This window comes from Nesoenas mayeri (assembly GCF_963082525.1).
Source record: "Nesoenas mayeri genome assembly, chromosome: 5".
NCBI classification, from domain to species: Eukaryota; Metazoa; Chordata; class Aves; order Columbiformes; family Columbidae; genus Nesoenas; species Nesoenas mayeri.
Genome location: NC_137548.1, coordinates 53,031,886 through 53,053,548, shown reverse-complemented (window position 1 = coordinate 53,053,548; position 21,663 = coordinate 53,031,886). Strand labels below are relative to the sequence as shown.

The 21,663-nt window shown below is 41.2% G+C and overlaps 1 protein-coding gene across 1 annotated transcript in view; it reads right to left on the bottom strand.

The window, feature by feature from the left end:
• The window catches only part of KCNQ1 (potassium voltage-gated channel subfamily Q member 1), a gene marked incomplete at both ends in the record, with an annotated part of 351,244 nt that extends 332,668 nt beyond the window's left edge, over positions 1 to 18,576 (bottom strand). Inside the window, one exon of the mRNA XM_080346267.1 lies at positions 18,185 to 18,576. Within this exon, the coding sequence (XP_080202393.1) occupies positions 18,185 to 18,576 (392 nt within the window). The remainder of the gene's footprint in view (positions 1 to 18,184) is intronic.
• Positions 18,577 to 21,663: the final 3,087 nt, after the last annotated feature.

The following is a 21,663-nucleotide window of genomic DNA, read 5'->3' as shown; positions in this document are numbered from 1 at the left end:
GAATTGTTAGTGCCCGCCTGTGCTAATAAGCTCTGCCTCTCCAAGGCTTTGCTAGCGCAGGTCCAACTCTACACTGTTGCAGCTGACTTTTGGGCCAGAATCAACTCGCACCCTGCCAGCTGGAACAAGTGCAGGGTTTGAATATATGTTCCCTCTACCTTCATCCTTAACGCAGTTTTATCCAGCCTGATCTAGCAGTCACAGCTCAATTATAATCCACGTTTAGCTCTAGGAGAGCAGTAGAGACACCTACAGCTTTTAAAACCATCTGGAACAGTATCAACTTTCTTAGAGATAATGAGATTTACTAGCTGTAGCTTTCTCTGCATATTTCATTCAGGTCCATGGGGTGTTGATAGAGCCAGCAGATTCCTCTCCTCTTCTGTATACAAAGTCACCCAAAGCAGCCAGCAAAGCTGACTCGGAGGAGTTGCAAGGAAGAAGTAAATTTACAGGCAGTCCTTATACCTTAGTATTTAGGCTATTTTTCTCCATTTCATTCCATGTATTCAAACTTACTTTAGCTCATTAATATAAAAGTCGTCACAATTACACTTTGGGAACAAAAGCGTACATTGTCTAGCTTTCCCATGGCTATTTATCTTCCTTGCATTGCAAGAGCAGCACTTTCCCTACAAGTACCCTGTAAAACACACTTTATTCTTCCCTGCATTTATCATAACATAAATGCAAGAACAGGGAAAAGTGAAGAAACTACTTTCACCACCATAGCCTCTCCTAACTACCTAGGAAAACCACTTATTCAAATCAGAGCTCAATTACTAAATACCTTTTAAAAGACATGCCTTGTAATACTGATTTTATTTTACAAGGTAGGTGCTAACCACAGTGGTGCAGCCAAATTTTATTCTGGTTAATCATTTGCTGCCTACGGGGCACTTTACTTTAATTGATTTAATTTCTGCCTTCAGTTCCTGTCCTAAACCTGCACAATTTTCCCATGACTGTGGTATCCCGCAGCCACTGGTGGCTAAAATTCAGTAGCATACAAAGTCTCACCTATACACCACATGGCTTGAGCATTTGAGAGGGGTGGAAGGGTGGAGACAAGGCAGAAAGAGGCACCACACAAAAAGGACAATGACAATGAAGTCTGCTTAACAAACATGTGGTGTGCGAGGGAGAGCGCGGCTGCCATTCCAGTGAACACAGAGAGCACTTCATTTTCGCAACCAGAGAGAAGCATCCTCAGATTGCATTTGCAATGGGGGGCGGAGGAAACCCATGATACGCATGGCTGTTATTTTCCTAGCACAGCAAGACTGCTTTTCTTTCTCCCTTCTGAAACTGCAATTGTCCTGAAGCCAGGTGCAGCCAGCACACCCACCGCAAGTGGGACCAAGCTCTCTATTACTGAGTTTTGGATCATTAAGTAAGCTGCTTTAAATGAAGCTCTATTGATTATTTTTTTTCTCTAAACAGGTGGAAATCGAAACATGAGGAGCTTGTAAAAACATCCCTTTTAACAGAGGAGATACAGCTGATAAAAACAAATATGAGGCATGACTAAACTTTTAAAATATATAAGATCAGTTGAACTACTACCAAAAAAAGGGTAATATTTGAGTCAAATCTTATGCCTCTTGTAAAAAGTTCCCATTTGTAAAAGGACAGAATTATGGCCTCCATCTCAATTATAAGGATTTTTACAAAGAGTTTGGTAACACTCAGGGTTACGTACACACATGCACATGTCTAGGTGAATACATAAACACACAATCTGGAATGTCATGTAGCTTATTGCACAGAGATTTACCCGAGGAAAAAACAAACCAAAAATCCACTATTATTTCTTGATTCAGCTGTTGCAACAGACTTAATTTTCTTTTATTAAGTATCTGAATGACATCTTTGCCTTCATCTCCCTAAGTTTTCGTTGATAAAATTAACGGTTGAACATAGGCAAGCACTAGTTAAAAACATCTATAAAGTTTCCACGTGGGGAGGAGAAATCATAAAGGTAAAATTGAATTAATATTCTTACATTTTCTATACTTTTTAAAATCAGAACAAAAAAATTACTTAAAAAAAATACTTAGAACATGCATTTGTGGATTTTTTGTCCCCAAAATTTACACAGAAAAGAAAAGAGGTTACTAAGTAGTAACCAGAGCTTTTAGAAATACATAAATTGTGTGTATAATCCATCAATTGTAGATATACAGGCATCCCACCATAAGCTGAGTAACACTGCAGCTTTGCCATATTTTGCGAGTGAGCCCATGTGGTATTCCCTCTACTCAGAACACAAGTACATCTGATGAAAGGTTTATCCTTCCTTTCAACTCCCTATCAAATACAGAATTCAGTGCTAACAAATTCTTGCGGGGAAAGTAGGAAAGAGAGTGGACACAGTGGAATTTCAGCATGTCAGAAACCTTCAGCTGACAACAGAAAAACGTTATTACCTATTGTTAGAAATGGTTCTTAATAAACACTTCCAGCTGGCAACTTCCACATACTGAGTCCTACCCACAGGCAAAACTTGGAGTCCTTCACATCAACAATAACCAGAGAACCGCTCTGTGAAGTACCACACAAGCTCTAAACAGAGCTGCAACAGCACAGAACTTGATAAAGGTAAGGACACTGCTCCAGGTCACCATTTGTCAGGTCACAAAAAAAAAAAAAAAAAAGACATTAAGATAACTGGGTATGTCAAATTCTGGTGAATTTTGACAAAAGAAGGGTATGTCATTTATTCAGTGTCATGAGAGATCTTAACATACTGCATTTAATTCAGACCCTACAGACAGATTACTGTGTTTTTCAACCTCTTTCAGCTTCACACAAGTGACCTTGAGGATTATTGCGAAGGCCTGAGTTTATCTGCCATGGAGCACCATACAAGTGCCATGCCACCACAACTCTGTGACAACCAGCCAGTACCTGGTTAAAGCAGCTCCTGCATGTGGGTACACCTCAGCTGGAGAAGGACCAGCCACTAGTGAGTCAAAAGGCCACATGAGTTAACCCTAGTGACTGAGCAAGAGACAGAGCAACTCTGTCACTTGTTCACCTACTACAACACAACTCGTGATGCTGGGTAATCTGTCTTGACGAACCCATTAACCAGCTGAATTTCAAGGACACAATCGCTACTGTTAATACCTTAGAGATGGTTCATGGACTAACGGAGAGCCTAAAAGAGCCTCATAAAAATAGTCACATGCCATGAGGAAACAAGTACCACTCATAAAATAACCTGCTGATAAAATGAGGCTCAAAGGCTGAGAGACACAGAATGCCCTTCTTAGGGATTTTCAAGGGCGCAGATATCACCCATCACTTGTGGATGAGATCATTCAGCTCTGTTAAGTCCCAGATGGGTTGACACCTCCTTTCATGTCAAAACTATAAAGACCTTGCAACAAAACCTGTCGAGCCTGAGGTACAGGAGAATCTATTCAACAGTTGCTCAGCTGTGAGCCTGTCTATCTCCTACAAAGACAGGTACCAGAAAAGGGGTGGGAGTAAGCACAACAACAACACCACAAGAGAAAGAAGCACTCTGGAGAATGACAGAAATTAAGCAAATTATTTCTGGTAACTCTGTCCGAGATCCAGGCATGTGAAATCTGCTATCAAGGATCATGAACTAGCCCTTTCTCAAAAAGCTAGGAAACTACTTTTGAGATGGAAAAAGAAACAGAGTAGAAAACAGTAATGAACAATGTAGACCCAGATTCATGTGTGCCACCAGCTGGAAGAGAGCTCTAACAATCAAGATGCTCTTTAAACTTCCCATAGAGAGACCAAGATATAGATCCGCTTCTCATGAGATACTCAAAGCATGCAAGGTTTCAGCAACAAGGCTGTCACTGCTAAGGATTATGATGCCAAGAGAGTAAATGGAAAGGAGACATTTCCTTTGAAATCCTGATACAATTGTCACTTTTCTTAGCTATTTGAGAAGAGCCACCCACCCACTGCAAACTGCTAGATCTCCATCAGCTACTCACTGTTAAATCAGCCTGTAAATTCAGATATGTTGGATTCAACTAACAATCTACAATATGTAACATTTCATCCTCAAAATCTTTGCCAGTTTCAACAGGAAGACGGAACTACCCAGATAGGAAAGGAACAGTTATCAGAGCAGCAATGCATTGAGAAGTCTTAAAATTTGACTCCATCTTGCTGTAATCACATTGGAATGATCAATAGAGGAAGCACTTAAACAGCACACAGCCTTTGTGTATCCATCCAGCCAAAGCCCCCAGAGTCAAAGGAATCTGGCCATCACAGGTAGCACAAAGGCCAGAAGATTACCTGCAGAGATGCCATCAACAGCAGAGAAGGTATATTTTACAAACCTGTTCTCAAAAAACTCACAGCATGTTTTGGATTGAACTATTATAACATGAAAGGAACAAAGGTACTTCAGGGAAAGAAACAGAAAGGCTGGGGACAAAAAGGGCACCAGCCCTCCACCTCAAACACACACACACCAAATGCAGGAGAATTCAAGTGCTTCAACGGTAAAAAATTGCCCAGCTCTCAGGATCTACACATATCCTGTTTCCCCAAAAATAAGACCTACTCCAAAAATAAGCCCTGACATGATTATTCACGATTTTGAGGATGCCCAAAATATAAGGCCTACTGCAAAAATAAGCCCTAGTTACAGTTCATTTAAAAAGTCAATTTAAATAGTGCCCAGGCAGCTATACATGTAAAAAAGTAATAAGTTTTGCAGTAAAAATTAATACAAGACCCTGTCTTATTTTCAGGAAAATGGGGTATTAATTTTGCAGTGTGAGTGCAGAATCCTGGACAGCTGTCCCGCAGCAAAATCAAAAACACCTAGGTGAACCCTGACAAATATTCACCTGGCCTGCACTTAAAGCCTTGCAGGGAGGAGATTCTACAGCCTTTCCAGGCAATGCAGCTCATTGCTCCATTATCCCTCCCATGCAAAAAGAGAAATTCAGAGTATGCTGCTAAAATCATTACTTTCTATCTAATTCATCTGAATATGAAGATCTTGTCCCTCCTATCTAAGGTGGTCTTTTTTTTTTTCTGAAGACTTCAAGTCAACCACCTTCCACTCTCCCACTGTTGTTTATGCTAAGCTATTGTTCCTCAGATGAAAATATCATGTTTTCTAGTCCTTGGACAGCTCTTATTCTCCCTCAGACATGTGGGTTTTTTTCAGTTGCTCTACACCTTTGCTGAAATACAGTACTCACAATTTCCATTTCCTATCCACAGAGCACCAATTTCATCAACAAACCATGTTAATAAGCAAACAAGGGAAGTATCAAGAATCTGATAAATTATACATATGACAATATTTGGGTTTCCTCTAGCCACAAACCTTTTTACTCCATCACAGTCTGAAATTAAATTGACAGATTATTGGATTTTGACCAATCCATGTTGACCCCTAACATATGACATATAAACTAAGAGACTGATTTCCTCCAAGTGCTTAGAAATCGTTTGATTACTTGCTAGTTTCTAGCAGAATCCCTCAAGAGAAGAATCACATCCACTTTGCATACTTATTTCAATAACAACAAACAGAAACCACATGCATTTTTCCTGAAATTAATGCTATCTGTTTGAAGAGAAAGGCATTTGATATAAAAGTTTCCTCCAAAAAAGGAGTCTACCTCAGCAGACGCTAATGGCTAGTATCAAAACCTGCTTGAATGTTATCGACAGTATTTTATATAAAATACATACGCTACTGTCCCTTTACTCTTGCAGGTACTATCTATTGAAAATTTATAGACATTATGCTCTTGTCACAGTACAACACATTTTCAGTATGATGAATTTCTCAATTTCACTTTACTGTAAGACTTGATGAATATATGTTCCATATTAAAGCCACACACACAAAAAAAAAACCCTGTCACAGAAGTCATCAAGAGATAACCTGGTTTTACAATCAGAGTGCAACAAGCAATTCACATGCCCAAGAAGGCCTAGTATTAACCAAGTACAGCTACGGCCTTGCATTTACTGCAAAACCTGCAGAATCTGAAAGCCTTGTTTTCTGCCTCATTCTTGAATATTTTTTCTCATTTTTTACAGTTTAAATATATAGTTGTCCAAATAAGATCACAACATAACAGTAAATAAAAGCTACAAAGAAGCATCTCAAATGAACAGAACTACAAAGGCATACAGCTACCATGGCTGCGTAAGACAGATGTCTGTGCCTGCTGTGCTTTACATACTGTCAAAAGAGGGAGCTCAGACTGTTTAGCGCTAGGAAGCTGGATGACCTCTTGACACAGAAAACATCAAGTGAGCAGGTTTGTTTTGTGTGAAGTGCTGAGCTAATCCATTATCAATACTTTCTGGGCCACAGATAAGATAACAGCATACAATCATATGAAGTTTACTCACAGTATGGATAAAGCCATGCACATTTATTTATTTGCTCATTGTCACATTTGACTGCATTTCAGTGTCTTCTAAGACAGGAGAGAAAACCAAATCAAATAACCTCAACTAGATCTACTTAGGACAAATATTAGGAAAAAAATACTAAGTATTTGCTGAAGTTTGTAAAGGACAGATAGTCTTCATTCTACAGAATACATACACTGCTGATTCTTAACACAATCAGCACAGGGTGTTCTCTTATTTTGAGGCCACAGGATGGAAGATCTTTTTTCTTGTCTCTGTCCCCCATCTCCATTGCCTTGCACAGATAATTGTGCAGAGACATTTGAAGGCTGTAAGTACGAGATTAGCAGCAGCAGCTGTTTCCTGTATGCATTCTCCTTTGCTCTGCTTGTCAACATCCTTACAAGAGATGGGGCACCTTTACTTCAGCTCTTAGCTGGACTGTGGTGCCCTCAAGGGCTATTACGAAACAGAATAGCCCAACAAATTCCAACCCATTTTCAGACAGCACAGTTTTGCTGGGAAGGGGATAGCTGCTGCAGGAACAGATACTTTGAAGGTATTATAATTCCTTACTGAGCAGAAGGAAGACACTTTCACTACAAAGACTGCAGCCTTTGTTGTACTAGGGATGAGCAAGGGCTCTATAATCTTTGCCACCAGTGCAATGCCTCTGCTATTAAACCTGGTGTCTTTGAAGAGAAGACAGGGAAGTAACCTGGTCGATGATTTGTATTCTGTTCTCAAACTGTGACTCAATTTTCTTCCATATCCAATTCATATCCTGCATCTGGGCAGGAACAACCCCAGGTTCCAGTTTAGGTTGGGAAATTACATATTAGAGAGCAGTGTAGGGGAAAGGGACCTGGGGGTCCTGGTGGACAACAGGATGACCATGAGCCAGCACTGTGCCCTTGTGGCCAGGAAGGCCAATGGCATCCTGGGGTGTATTAGAAGGGGGGTGGTTAGTAGATCGAGAGAGGTCCTCCTTCCCCTCTACTCTGCCCTGATGAGACCACATCTGGAATATTGTGTCCAGTTCTGGGCCCCTCAGTTCAAGAAGGACAGGGAACTGCTGGAGAGGGTCCAGCGTAGGGCAACAAAGATGATTAAGGGAGTGGAGCACCTCCCTTATGAGGAAAGGCTGAGGGAGCTGGGTCTCTTTAGTTTGGAGGAGACTGAGGGGTGACCTTATTAATATTTATAAATACATAAAGGGTGAGTGCCATGAGGATGGAGCCAGGCTCTTCTCGTTGGCAAACAATGATAGGACAAGGGGTAATGGGATCAAGCTGGAACACAATAGGTTCCACAAGTTCCACTTAAATTTGAGAAAAAACTTCTTCTCAGTAAGGGTGACAGAGCACTGGAACAGGCTGCCCAGGGGGGTTGTGGAGTCTCCTTCTCTGGAGACATTCAAAACCCACCTGGACACGTTCCTGTGCGACCTCACCTAGGCGTTCCTGCTCCAGCAGGGGGATTGGACTAGATGATCTTTTGAGGTCCCTTCCAATCCCAAACATACTGTGATACTGTGATATAAAATTATATGATATTAACATTGCAATGAAAAAATATTGTTGAAAGTTAAAAAAAAAAGTTAAATGTATCCCCAAGACTTCAGGGTCTACATTTGCAGAGGAAACGAGTGGCTTCTGAACAGTGGAGTTATACACGTCCAAGCCAGTGCAACCCTCTGTGCCCATTCAAGAGCGCTGCCTGGCAGTGAACAGCAAATTGCATGTGTGACCACTCTGCTCTAAACAGAGGGGACAAATCTGTGTTCTTGCCCAGTGTAGAACACATGCAAGTAGGACAGAGTAGGACCATTTATTTTTAGATATCTACAAAAAAAAAACACAGGTGAGATCGTGAAAAATCTGTGAATATGTATTACATAATTTAACATATTTACTGCAGGCAAGAGACAACAGCCATATAGACAAAGTTAAAAGATCATACAGAATTAGCACCAGAAAAAAAAAACCCAACTTATTTTAAATAAAATAAATTTAACTGAGTTCTACACATCCTGTGAACAATGTCTGGCAAGTAATTTTAATTGGCCTAATTTTGGAGATATATATACAAATTTTTGTCTTTACTACTTGGTCCTTATCTTTTATTTTTACTAGGTGCTCCCACTGGAAAGCAAATATCTACTTATATAGTTAAGTTAAACACATGACGATCATTACTTGCAGAATCAGAACACACATTACTTGAACAAATGTTGAATACTTTGTTCTGTTTTGGGCCCCACATCATAAGGACATTGAAATACTATAGAGAGTGCAGAGGAGGGTGACAAAGCTGGTAAAGGGCCTGGAGTACAAGTCTGATGAGAAGCAGCTGAGGGAAGTGGGGCTGTTCAGCCTGGAGAAAAGGAGGCTGAGGGGAGATCTTATCGCTGTCTACAACTACCTGAAAGGAGGTTGTAGCATGGAGGGTGTTGGTCTCTTCTCCCAAGTAACAAGTGATAGGATAAGAGAAAATGGCCTCAAGTTGCACCAGGGAATGTTTAGATTGGAAAAAAATGGAAAAAATTCTTCCTGGAAAGGTTTGTCAGGCATTAGAACAGGCTGCCCAGGGAAGCCAATGATGGTGGAGTCACCATCCCTGGGGGTGTTTAAAAGGCGTTTAGACAAGGTTCTTAGGGACACGTTTTAGTGCTAGAGTTAGGTTACGGTTGGACTTGATGAACCCAAGGGTTTCTTCCAACTGAAATGATTCAATGATTTTATTACACTTTCTATTATTGCAAGAGAAAAGGTATGCTCTATTTTATTCATGATGTGTTAGAGTAAAGCTAATAGATGGTAAACAAGAGCACAACCTGTTAGGATAAACAAAGATACAGATTTTCTACTATTTCAAGATCACTAAGAATGATACATTTCTCATTTGAAGTAAGCACTAGCCAAAATTTATAACAAAATATTTACTTAGGAGTAAAACCTTTCAGTTTTCTATTACAAATATGACAAAATTTTATTGTCAATTGACATATCCTAAGTCCATTTGCATTGGCAAAACACATATGAGATTTGTGTTCCTACTGAAAACTTTAATATGAAACTCAAAGATCAGGATCAATATTTGCAGAAGCAGGAAGAAACTTTAAAAGATGCAGAAACCTTGTCCTATGTTTATTTTGGCTTTGGCTAACATTTTTCTTAAAATATCAAATTGATTGTGAACAACATATGAGAAAAACTAGAAAGACCCACTCTAGGCACAATGCTAGGAATACCTAAAGGCAACCTAATGATATGCAGTATAATTTTCTATTTTTGGTAGTTTATAGCTTTCAAAAGGATAAAATTCAAAAAGCTGCAGCTTTCGTGCTTTTTGTATTCTTTGCATGAAGTCCCACACATAGACACATGCTTCTCTTAAATTCCAAAAGGATTCATCCAGTTTTGGGAAAACGTTAAGGCAGTTCAGAGTAAAAACTTGCTTTTGTCATAGTGGTTGTCCTAAGCTTTAAGAAGTCATTGGCTTCCTCAATGCCTGCCCATTTTTTAATGTAATTTTTTCTGGATTCTAAGTTCTCTGTTGTAAAGTGTGGGTGTTAGAGGTCTTAACTGTCATTTAAGAAATTTGGTTTTTGTGAGGTTTATTGTCATTGTTTTCTGTTTGTTTCAGTTTTGTTGTTAAAACAACAAAAAAAAAAGTACTTATACTATACCCACACATTAACCCAGGCCCTGATTTGCACTGTGTGCAAATTCTTAAAGCAACTTGAACACAGCTGTTACTTTACTATTCTGTACCATTCATGGGAAAAAGACAAAGACAAAAATTCATGTGTCCTCAAAAACTGATCATGCCAGACAAGGCAAAAGTTCATACCAAGGACCTCTCGTCCTCCAGGTGTGCACAAGCTGTTGGTCAACAAAAACTACTTGATTTAGAGTAGCTTTAGAATTTCTTTTTTAAAAACAAACAAACAAAAAAATCACTGCTAAAAACATACATAAAATTAATATTAAGTTTGACTCGTAAAGCATTGAACACTACTCCTCTTATTTAAAAACAAACAAACAAAACACACACACATATATATCTTTCTAGTAGGAGGTAAAATACAGTAGCTACTACCATAGTAGAAGCTTGTAATATATGTACTCTCCCATTATTACTGCTGGTATTATAATGGTTCTCACAGGCGATTATGCCAGATGAAGCATGACCGTATGAGGAGAGCTAGTACCTTACCTTAAAACTCACTAATTTACACATTCTTCTTCTGTAAGTCAGTCTATCCATCAGGCTTATTTGCACCTGGCAACTTTCCAACACATTTGAAACTTGTGTTGGACCTCTTGGTGTCAGGCAGAAAACACCTTGCCCCCAACAAGACCCTATTTTCCATCTGGAACTGAACGAGCAAGTGTTCACAGCTTTTTTGTTCAGCCACTAATGCACATTAAACAATCTATTAACACACAAAATTAATGAGGTACTGCCAAGTTTAAAGTCAGCAAAGATCTGTGCCTGTGCATAGTTCCCTACAGCATATGTTGGCATTGTTGTTTGTAATACATCCAGTGCTCAGACATTTGGAGCTCAGCCTAATTAGTTCACTGCAACTGAATCTCAACTCTAGCCGTGATTCAGCCGCAATGAAAGTTTTAAAAGAGGCCTATCTACACAGCCTTGCACGTTTTTTGCCTGGCACGTGAAAAGCCAGGGCAAGGCAGCGTGCCAGAATTGCCCAACCAACCATTTGACAGTTATACGGAAATGTGAACACTGCACTTACTGGTTTTCCTAAGATCATTCATGTGCAACTTCTAAAAGTAGAATAATTCTTTTCCTGGAGGAAAGCAGACATCAGAGGACTTGAAAAGTTATACTGGAAGGATGATATGAAGAGAAAAGTCTTACCTCCAGAAAATCTTGCCAAAATTTTATATAGTTATAATTTTTATGTGCGCATTCCACAGATTTGTTTCTCCACTCCACTCAGTGGAGCATTAGCACTCAGAAGTTTACAGCTTTCTGCTTCCGTCAGTTATTCAAAAACCTAAACATCAGTACAATTACAAAGTCTTTTTTTGCCCCACACAACTCTCTTCCCTCAAACAGCTTCTCTGCCTGTGGACCGCAGGTCAAGACAAGTTTTTTTTCAAGTAGCTGACCATATCATGCTATGCATTTCAAAACAGAAATCAATTTTTTCTAATTATTGCTAAACATACTGTGTGCCTTCAAAAAGTATTTTAATTAGAAGATACTTAGCTTTCCACCTTCCTTTCCCTTCAACAATCAAAATATGCTTCCACAATAATTTTCCTGCAGCAATCACTTAATGCAATCATTTAATACAAAGATGGTGATCCAGTCAAAGTGACTTCCAGGCATTAACTACTGGTGGTTGAGATTGAAAGGATCTGGTTTCCAATATTGTTTTTCCTTCTGATGACAGTCAATTACAAAGTAAACTTGGATTATTTTTTTTTTCATTTGTAGTCAATTATGCAGTTATTAGGATCCGCAACTCTTACCCTGAGAACTTCCATGGTCCCACTGGGAGAGAGAAACGGGGACCCCTCCTGACCTGTAACCAGGCTGTTACTCCTGAGGTCTTCCTGGCACAGACTTGCACTGGTATCAGGCGTGGGACAGCCCGACAGCCCTCAGCAAAAATGAAACTTCTGTCAAGTCACAGATTGGACACACGGCACAAGGCAAGAGTGGAAAGCTGCATACTGGCCAACCCAAACACTATCTCAATCACACAAGTCTCAGAGAATCACCTTCACGCAATATTGTAGCTAAGGGGCTGCACAGTGGCATGCACCAGGGAAGGGGGGCAGCAAAACCTTTACGTCACTTCTCCAACTCACCTGTATCCAAAATCTGCCAAGAGTCAAAACTTTAACATCTGGCTAATGAGCAAACAGGGCTGTCCCTGCAACAGCAACTCCTAAGCATTAGCACACTGTCTTAGATGTATGAGCAGCTGTGATAAGACAGGCAAAAGGTCTCCCCTCTTCTCTGGGAATGTGTAAAGTTTGCTTTCCAATCCCTTTTTGTCTCACATAAAAGTGTTACGAGGCATATTGTAGGATACGGAGTGCTAGGTTGCGAAGATGTTCCCTCTGCTGCAAATTAAAATGCTGGACTGTGGAGTAGGGCCAAGGTGGGAGGCGGGGGAAGCTGAAAAGATCACCTTGTTTTCACTTAATTTTTCCCAATTGTAGTCCTCGAGCAGGTGTGAGACCTGAAAGATCTATATAAACCACAGCACTGCTGTAGCACATCATGCTCTTGAAAAACGTGACAAAGTGGCAGATTTTAATTATTACAATTGTATCTAGCATAAAGGTATGGCAGTACCAGGCTCCAGCAATACAAATAAGTACTAAATGATGACTGCAAGCAACAGGAGCTCATAGACAAAAGTCCTATAGAAATAAAACAAACATTTTTTCACATCAGCCTCTACATGACAAGCGCAATCTCTCTCTCAAACATGCCAAAACGGGGGGCCAACTTGACCTCAGCTAAACTACTTCTGTCTCAACAAACCAAAAAAATATAAACATGGGTCTTCCTGCAACTGACTCCAGCAGAAAGTACATGACTGTGATAAAATTATTTTTCTTTTCTCCCACTTCAAAAAGTCATGCTTATTTTAAAAGCGACATTTAAATCCTCCAAAATAGAAGTAATAACCTGTAACTCTGACTCTAAGCCACAAAAATCTCTAAACATCCCAGTGTGTGTGTCCAGAACTTACTACTTAGTATGTGTTGACCCTCCTTTCACTCAGTTCACTCAGTCTGAAAGAAAACTTACAGTCATGTGTGAGCACATGCGCACGCTAATTATTGCATGGGTCTTTTTCTCTCCTCAACAGTTTATACACTGAGTATGATCCAGTAGGTTTGGAAGCATGTTTGCAGTACATTTGGAAACATGACAAAAATAGGATTTTAAGCTGTGCTTCTTCCTCACAGTACTATGTAAACACTCCATTGCCTTTAATAATTGATTACTGTAAGTCCTGATACACATCCAACTGGAATATTCTATCTACCCTTGCTTCTTATCTTTGCATGCGTACACATAGAGCCACGCTTCTGAGAGTTTGCCTGCTTCTAGAGACCAGTCTCCCAAATCTTAACCATCAGCCAGTCCAAGCTTATATAAACATCTTGAGATTCGAACAAACTCAATGACAATCATTGCTGATTAAACCAAACACATACAAAAGCAAAGTAAATTGAACCAGGTACACACATGCAATGATAAGATAGAAACTGATTATTTTGCATGGCAACAAAGGAGAGTTGCCATACCAGAACAAACCAATGGTCCACTGGTTTCCAAATTGCTCCCTCTGGTAACGGCCAACACAAGGAACGTGGGAGTCAACACGCAGCGTACGTTGCCAGAAGCCACTATTTGCAATACTGAGAACAAGAGAAATCACCAGAAAGTTCACAACTTAAGTTTAATCAGTCACATTTTGAGATATTTTACTTTAAATTACTTAGAAGAGTGAGAAGAAGCTCTTCCCTCGTGCACTTAAATCTAAAATGATTTTTGAAAATATCTGAAGACTTCACTTTTCTTTATAGTAATTTCCAACACTGGGATAGAGTCTCAGGACTTCAGGCCATTATAAGGACAGAATTTAAGCTTCTTTTGTGCCTTCATGTTGCCTGAAAACTTGATTCATTAAGGGCACAGAACATTTCACCTCTCAAAGCCACTATCCCAAGGTGCATTAGTATGATAAGTGCGATAAGATGCCCTAGCTCCGAAGGTCATTGAGAACAGAGGCACTCAGTCATTTCCTACCTCTGACAGCCAAGAGGGTTTGGTGGCTCCAGCATAACCTTGCCATAAATGCAGCCATACCACAGGACAAGCTCTTTATTGCAAAATTGAAGTTTCCAAGCAACCACCAGTTGTGCTTGCAGAAGCCACGCATTGTACATCTTCAGCTATCAAGCACAATTTACTTGCACTGTTAGAATTAAGTGTATGTATACTATATACTTCATATATTTAAATTAAATTTAATACAGCATCATATCAAGTCATGTAGCTGAAATAAAACTTTCTGTCATTTCCACTAGAAGTTTTAAGGCAGCTTTTTGACTGGTAAAGTATTAGCCAATTCTCCCTCCCTTCTCCCCACAAAGACTATTTCCACAGCCTATAAAAATCTAGTATAAAAGAGGTATAACTCATTTCTTATTCTGCTCACTTGAGATGTTTCTGCTGTTTGGTCTGAGCAAATGAAGGCACCTCTCAGAAGAGACCTCTACAGAGTTCAACTGATTTATTGGCAACTGTGATATCAAATTATTCTGGAAGACTAAAAACATCAGCAAGAGGGAAAGAATATACATTTTTCATCTTGGAAAACAGGTATTTCAGCTACTTTTTGAAAGAAATAACAATTCAGAAATATAAATAGGTCATTGGCCTGACCTAGTACAGCAGCCCTCCATTGCTGTACAAGGTAGATAATCAGATTCCATCCAATAGATCAGAGGGTACACAAGGGGCTTTGCTGCACACCAAAACATATAGCAATCTAAACAATATGAAACAAGCATAGCAACAAAGAATCTGTAGATTAAAGCTTAGTGCTCAACTTCCCTTTTCTAAACATTATAATAGAAAGCTGAGGAAAATCAGTTTGGAATATCAGTTCTTGGCTGTTAGTATTCTAGATACCACTGACTGAGATTCCTGAGCAGGAAAAGGGTGTGACAAGCAATCAGTAGATGTAGCTCTTATCGCCTGATAAACACTGTTTAAACAACCAGCCAGAGATACAGGTCCAGAACAAGTTACATTTACTATTACAGGAGTTGCTTCTAAATTAATCATCTCAGCATATAATTAAGAACACAGCCATACACCCCACACAACATAGAGCAGTGCAATAGATAAAAAATTAAGAAGCCTGCAGTGCTCCTTGCTCACATCTTTGGGCTAGATCTTGGCCACGAGCTCTACTCAGCTTCAGTCTTCATGCCCTCCCTGATTTAACGCCACTCCTGTTCCCTTTCCTTTCCCTCCAAACCGTTAAGATAGTGACCGAGAACTCCCTGGCAGCTGAAATCCCCAATAAAGCAGGAGGGAGGCAGAAGAGGGAGTCGCAAAAAGGCAACAGGCAAATAAGACTGGTCTCTTAAGCTCACTTTGGTAGGAAAGACAACTATCAGGGTCCTTGCAAACCACAAGGCAAAACCCAGCTTAGCTCTCTATGAATGTCTGCACGCTGACAGCAAAATAATCAAATTACTTCCTGTCGATGGAGAGAACTGCAAGCATGACGGTGGGGGAAGGGTCTTACAACTCTAGTCCTTTCTAGCTCTGCAGTTCACTTGCAACCAAATGCTTGCCAAAACACCTTCAAAAAATCAAGTCCCATGCCTTCTCCAGAGTAGAGACCGAGACACAACAGCTTCTCTGGATCAAACTATCTGCTTTGTCAGTTGATTTTAGTAACAAACTCCCGGTTTCTAGCAACTATTAATCAACCAAAACTCAGAATCTAACTGGCAGGGGCTGTACTCAAAAAGTGCATTCCTTGGTGCAGCAGAAAGCAAGCATCCCAGGAAGTTGCTTTGGGAGCTCAGTAAGCAAGAGAGTTGGAGAAATATGGACCAAAGATCAGTAACCTGAAACATTTTTTAACAGGCATAAAGAGTGCAGGCTTATCTACCAGAGAAATAAGAAGCTGGGATGGCTGAGGACAGTACAGACTCAGTTCCCTCTGCTGGTGGAAATTAGAGTGAGGCTGCCTAAAAATACACACATGGTATTTGCAGATTGGCTTGCAAGAGTCATAGGAGAGTGTTAGTAGCCTTTTCTGTCTCTTCAGTGTCTTAAGAGAAGGAATTTACACAATGCATAGTAAGAGGCTTGAGAATATTCACTGCCACTATCATTCACCATTGCATCAGAAGAGCTCTTCTAAAAAGAGGGGAAATGCCAGGACTAACACACCATGGATAAGTGTGTATCGGGGGGAGAGACAGGCTATGAGTTCACATATATATTGGGGGGGAAAAAAAGTTAAAATTCAGGCTAGAATCTTAGGTAGGTAAAGGGATCTCACAGTTATTTTTAAGGATTTTCCTAGAGCCACCATTAAGGTTTAGAGAAGATTAGTTAAGATATTGAACCTTATTTACTGTCCTTTATATACATAATTTGAGACACCTGAGAGAGGTCAGAAACCATAAAAGATGGCTGCCTAAAACTCCGTTTTAGAGGAAAAAAACCTCCTATTCCTGAAAGTGTTTTACATTGTGCAATCACAACTATTAGACACTTGATCATTATGGCCATTAGCTGTTTTGTCATCTAATGGCACTATCATAATGCTAAAGAGAATGGAGCCCACAATTATCTCAGCAGCTGCACACAGTCATTTCCCAGTTAAATACATTTGAGATGACAGCTGTTTTCCCCCCACTAAAATAAAGTTGGTACCACTTACCTGACTACCTAAAGACTCCTCAAATGTGGAATATCAGCATGCAATCCTGAACTGACTTAGAGTAACAGTCGTTTAGAATTAGAATTTAAAATCAGATAGTATTTTTAACAAAGTATTTTGTCTTACGATTTTTATCACAAAATGTCTTTAACTCTAGTTGTTGTAATATGCATGTATGTTATTACATATACAGACATATGTGTTTGCGCATGCATATAATAATCAGACACCACAATTCCGCCTGACCTTGTTACCTACATTTGTCATATTCAAACTGCTCAAGGGTCATGCAAGCCTTTCCAACAACTCGACTGAAAAGCGTTGATTTCTGAGGGAGGCACTTGTTAAGATCCTCATACACCACAGACCTACCATGCACTGGGTCAGGGTGGATGCTGTGCTCCATACTGTTACACCCAAAGCAGTTTTCAACTTGCCTGCACTGAAGCAGCTTTGGCATCCTCCAAACATCGTAGTCCTCCTTCCTATCTCAAAATATCAGCAATAGCGTTTGAACCCCATCAGACATGGAGTTTAGCAGAGGGCAATAAAACAGGCAAGAAAAAGGAGCATCACCTGTCTCTCATCCTATTCCAACAGGGCTGCAACACTGATAACACATCTACTCAGTCAGAAACAGGTGCTGTGCAGACAGCTAGAAAATCGGGAGTCACTGCATTAAAAATTACTAAACAATGGATGACACTGTTAAGTACTTCATTTCCACACTCAGAATTAAGAATTTATTTCAACTCCCATGATTACTTTCTCAAGAAAATTGCCTGAAGGCAGCTCCTGTTCTACCTGATGTATATACCTGAGAGCTCCTGAACTGAAATACAGCATTTCCGTTTAAAATAAGAGAAACTTTTCCCTGGAGTGTGAGTTTTTTGTTTCACACCTGACAGAAGGGAGGGGTGGAAATCTATATATGTTAAAAAGAAAAAAAAAAAAAAAGGCGGTTCAGAAGACTGTATCTGCAAGGTGTTCAAGCCTTGAGCACGGGGCTGGTCCGGAAAGCACCGCGACCGAGGGCAGGTCCGGGGCTGCCGCTCTCCCGCCTTCGCAGCGAGGACGAGCCCCGTGAGAGGAGGGGGACACGGCGGCGCTCAGGGGCCGCCACCTCCCCGCTCAGGGCCAGCGGGCAGGCGTGAGGCGCTGCCCCGAGAGCCCTCGCACCGATGGCTGCACCGGGAGACGGCTTCCCCGCTCCGGGCAGCCGCGGCTCGGCGCGGGCAGGGACGGGACAAGCCGCTGTAACGGGAGCCCGGCGCGGAGCAGGTGGGCCCGGCGCGGAGCGGGGCGGGTACTCACACGGTGAAGTGGTACACGAAGCACTTCCAGCCCGTGGGCCGCTCCAAGAAGTTGTAGACCCTGCCCTGGACGTGGCTGCGGCTCAGCAGGGGCTTGCGGAGGCTATAGATGGAGAACCGGGGGTCGAGGCTGACGGGGGGCCGCGGGCAGTCGGCGTTCACCAGCACCACCTCGTTCTTGAGGCGCTGCGGCCGCTCCGGCTGCGGGGCGCTGCCCGCCGGCGGCTGCCCGCCCTGGGCGTCGGAGAGCGGGGCGTAGTGGGCGTTGGGGGTGTTCTCGGCCAGCTCCAGTGCCGAGGGCTTCTTGCTGAGCGTCAAACTGCCTTTCCTGGGCAGCGACAGCCGACCCAGGCTCCGGCTCTTCTGCTCGCCCGGGGGGGAGCTGGAGGACATGGCTGGGGCAGCTGGGGCGGCGCGGCGGTGTCAGGGCTGCGCTGCCCCGGGGAGCTGCGGACCGGTGCCGGGCGTCGTCTCCCGCTGGCCTGGCCCCCTCGGGGGCGGCTCCGGCCGGGAAAGGTGAGGGGAAGCCGCGGCGGGGGCGGGCCCGGCCCGGCCCGCAGTCCCGGTGCCGCCCAGCGGGAGGCGATGAGATGCGCGGCGGGAGCGGCGCTGCCTCAGCGAGGGGAGCCCGGGTGTCCCCTCACCTGCTACAGGGCCCTGCCCATGGGACCCGGAGAACACGAGGCGGGCAGCGAGACCCAGCTGGAGCCTTGGCCCCTCTCCATGTCGGGCCACCCTCCTCCTTGCTGACCTCGAGCGTTTTCACCTGTCCCCTTGTCACCGATGTGGCAGCGCAGAGGTGGCCTTTTGCCTTTGCGAGGCTCAGCGTGCTGGTGTTGGGGTAGGGGCTAGGAAGGAGCCTGCCAGTTCCTCAGGTGCCTAGCAGGTTTTCCCACCTTCTCAGCCTGCTCAGCACCTCTGGGGACTAAGTGCTCCAGCAAGTGTTTTCCGGGCCTGTGGCCTGTCTGTGGCTTGAGCTCCCGGGGCACACCTCAGATTTAGGACCACCAGAGCCTTCAGGGCCTGCTGCTCTGTCTCTTTCTGCAGAATTTTGGCATCTGGGAGCAGCAGAGCTCTGCTGGAGTTGGGATCCTTCAGGAGGTTCTTTTAAATATAAATAACAAGAATAACTACCTGGCCAACAGGCCGTGCAGTCCCTGGTGTTACTGTAACATAAGGGAGCAAATAGCTGAGTAATTGGGCAAATTGTAGTACACAATATACAGTTCTGCAGACTTGCATCCTCTACAAGTTGGGTCTCTCACCAAAAACATTTTGTCTTTGTGGAAGGCTGTGTGTGTTTGGCCATTAATAACAGGTTATTTTGAGGGCTTGGATAACTCCTGTGTAGTGGAGTCAGTTATGACTTCCTTACTTAACTGTGGTGTAAATCGATTTGTCATGGTAATAAGAGCCTTTGTTATACCAATTAGTTAACAATTTCTATTCCCAGAGCAAAAGAGGAGGGTGCTTTTTGTTCTGGAGTGCTGGGTTTTTTCCTTCTACCCCAAAATAGAACAGAACTAGTAAGAGCTATGTTGAGTTCGTGGTTGATACTGGTACTCAGACAAGAATGTTGCAGGGAGATAAGGTGCTAAATAAAGTTAAACAAAAACAACCCTGCTAATTGCGGTTCCATTCAAATGTCAGGCTGCACATATGATAGGGGAGCTGGGCACGATCCTACACTACTGTAAACAAACAAGACTATAGGCTCTTGGAAAGTCCTAATTTACACTTGTGAAGGATCTGGCTCCTTCTTGGAATACAAAACCAGAAGTGTTAAAAAGAGAATTTGCAAAAGTTGTTTCTAAACTAACAACATACTAACCAGGCTTTTCCCCTCTCCAATAGAGCAGGAATAACAAACCAGCTTAATAAAAACAGAATTTCAAAGGAAACCTTCCCTGCATCTGGTCAAAATAGAACCAGGTTTCTCTCTTTTGAGAATTTTTTCATTTTTGCAATAAGCCTGCAAGAAAAATGACTAATGAAGGAAAGAATGTCATTGCTACCCTTGAAGGCTCACTGTTTGAGGACTAGCCTGATAAAGTCTTGATATTAAAGTTAACAAATGTGTTTCTTTAAGTAAGTGTTCCACTTTATTTTAAAGACCAACATATTGTCTAGGTTATACAGGATCTTATGCTGGAGCCAGCTGGAAAACATAATTTACAGAGTTTAGCAAAAACAAGAGGCTGTATGTTAACATGTACATTATGTTGTTCAAAAACTGTTTGCAAAATATTTTAAAAATAATGTGGCATTTCTGTTGTTATTTATCCCTTGATTAACAAAACAGAGCATAGAAAACAATACATCTGAACCCAAAAACCCAGAATTTCTGTGTTACTTATGCAATTTTCTTTAAAAAAAAAAAAAAGAGAGAGAGGGAAATACTATGTACTTAAGTAGCTAAGCAGGCAAGAAAATTGTTAAGATCTAAACTTGATCCTCAGTGTTCAATGAGAAACTGTTCTAAGCAACCAAAGTATATTCTATAACCTAATATATGGAACTGATTTTCAAGTCAGAAGTATTTTCATAAGGTTTTAGGTTAGACCTCTATACTGACTAAATCTTTCAAAGAATCATCATAAATAAAGGAATTTTAAATTTTAAAATATTTTAAATTAGCATTTAGGCAATATTTAAACATCTTTTCCCTGGAGTCAGAGAAATAATCAAAATTCATTTTTAATGTGTTACTGATGGAGGATGACATTTATTTTATATAACAAAAATAATTTTATTAGATCATTCCCAACTAGTTAATGTCACTGAATGCTAAAACATCTGTCCGGCATAGGTGAAGACAAGAGCATACCTAAATAAAAGTATCAAATAGATGACTACATAGTGATGAGAATCCAGGGAATAAGTATCTTTAATATATATTAAGTTACCAAAAGTGTATTGTAATTTGCAACATTTTCAAGATGAATACTTTAACATGGTAGTGGCATTTCCTGCTTTTCCCCTTCATAAGTAGCCATGTCTTCATATTAATCGTGTTCATTTTATAAAAAGAAGAATTATTTCAGTGGGAGAAGAAGAGAAAATAATCCAGAAAATAAAGTGTATACATGGAAGAGCTCAAAATTGGAAGAGGAGGCAGATCAGTGTTAGAATATGTTTATGGAGCCAGGTAGCTAGGCTTTCGTAGTGAAGAGAGTAGGAAAACATGCTGGATAAAGAGGATATAGGTTTTAAATATTAAGGTGGAACTGCTACACTGAATTGTTTCTTAGAACAATAATAATTTAGTCTACTTTGAGTATTTACAGAACTGTAACAAAATGAGCAATTGTTATTTCACAGTTTGCTAGTACTGTCTTAAATCTTTATCTTTAAGAGGATTTCTGTTCTAGGAATGAGGCATGATAAAATACTGAAGTATGATGATAATACCCCAATGAAGCTGATGGTAAAGCTCCTAATTCTAGTAATTTAATCAGAGCACGACTAGTAAAGCATTTC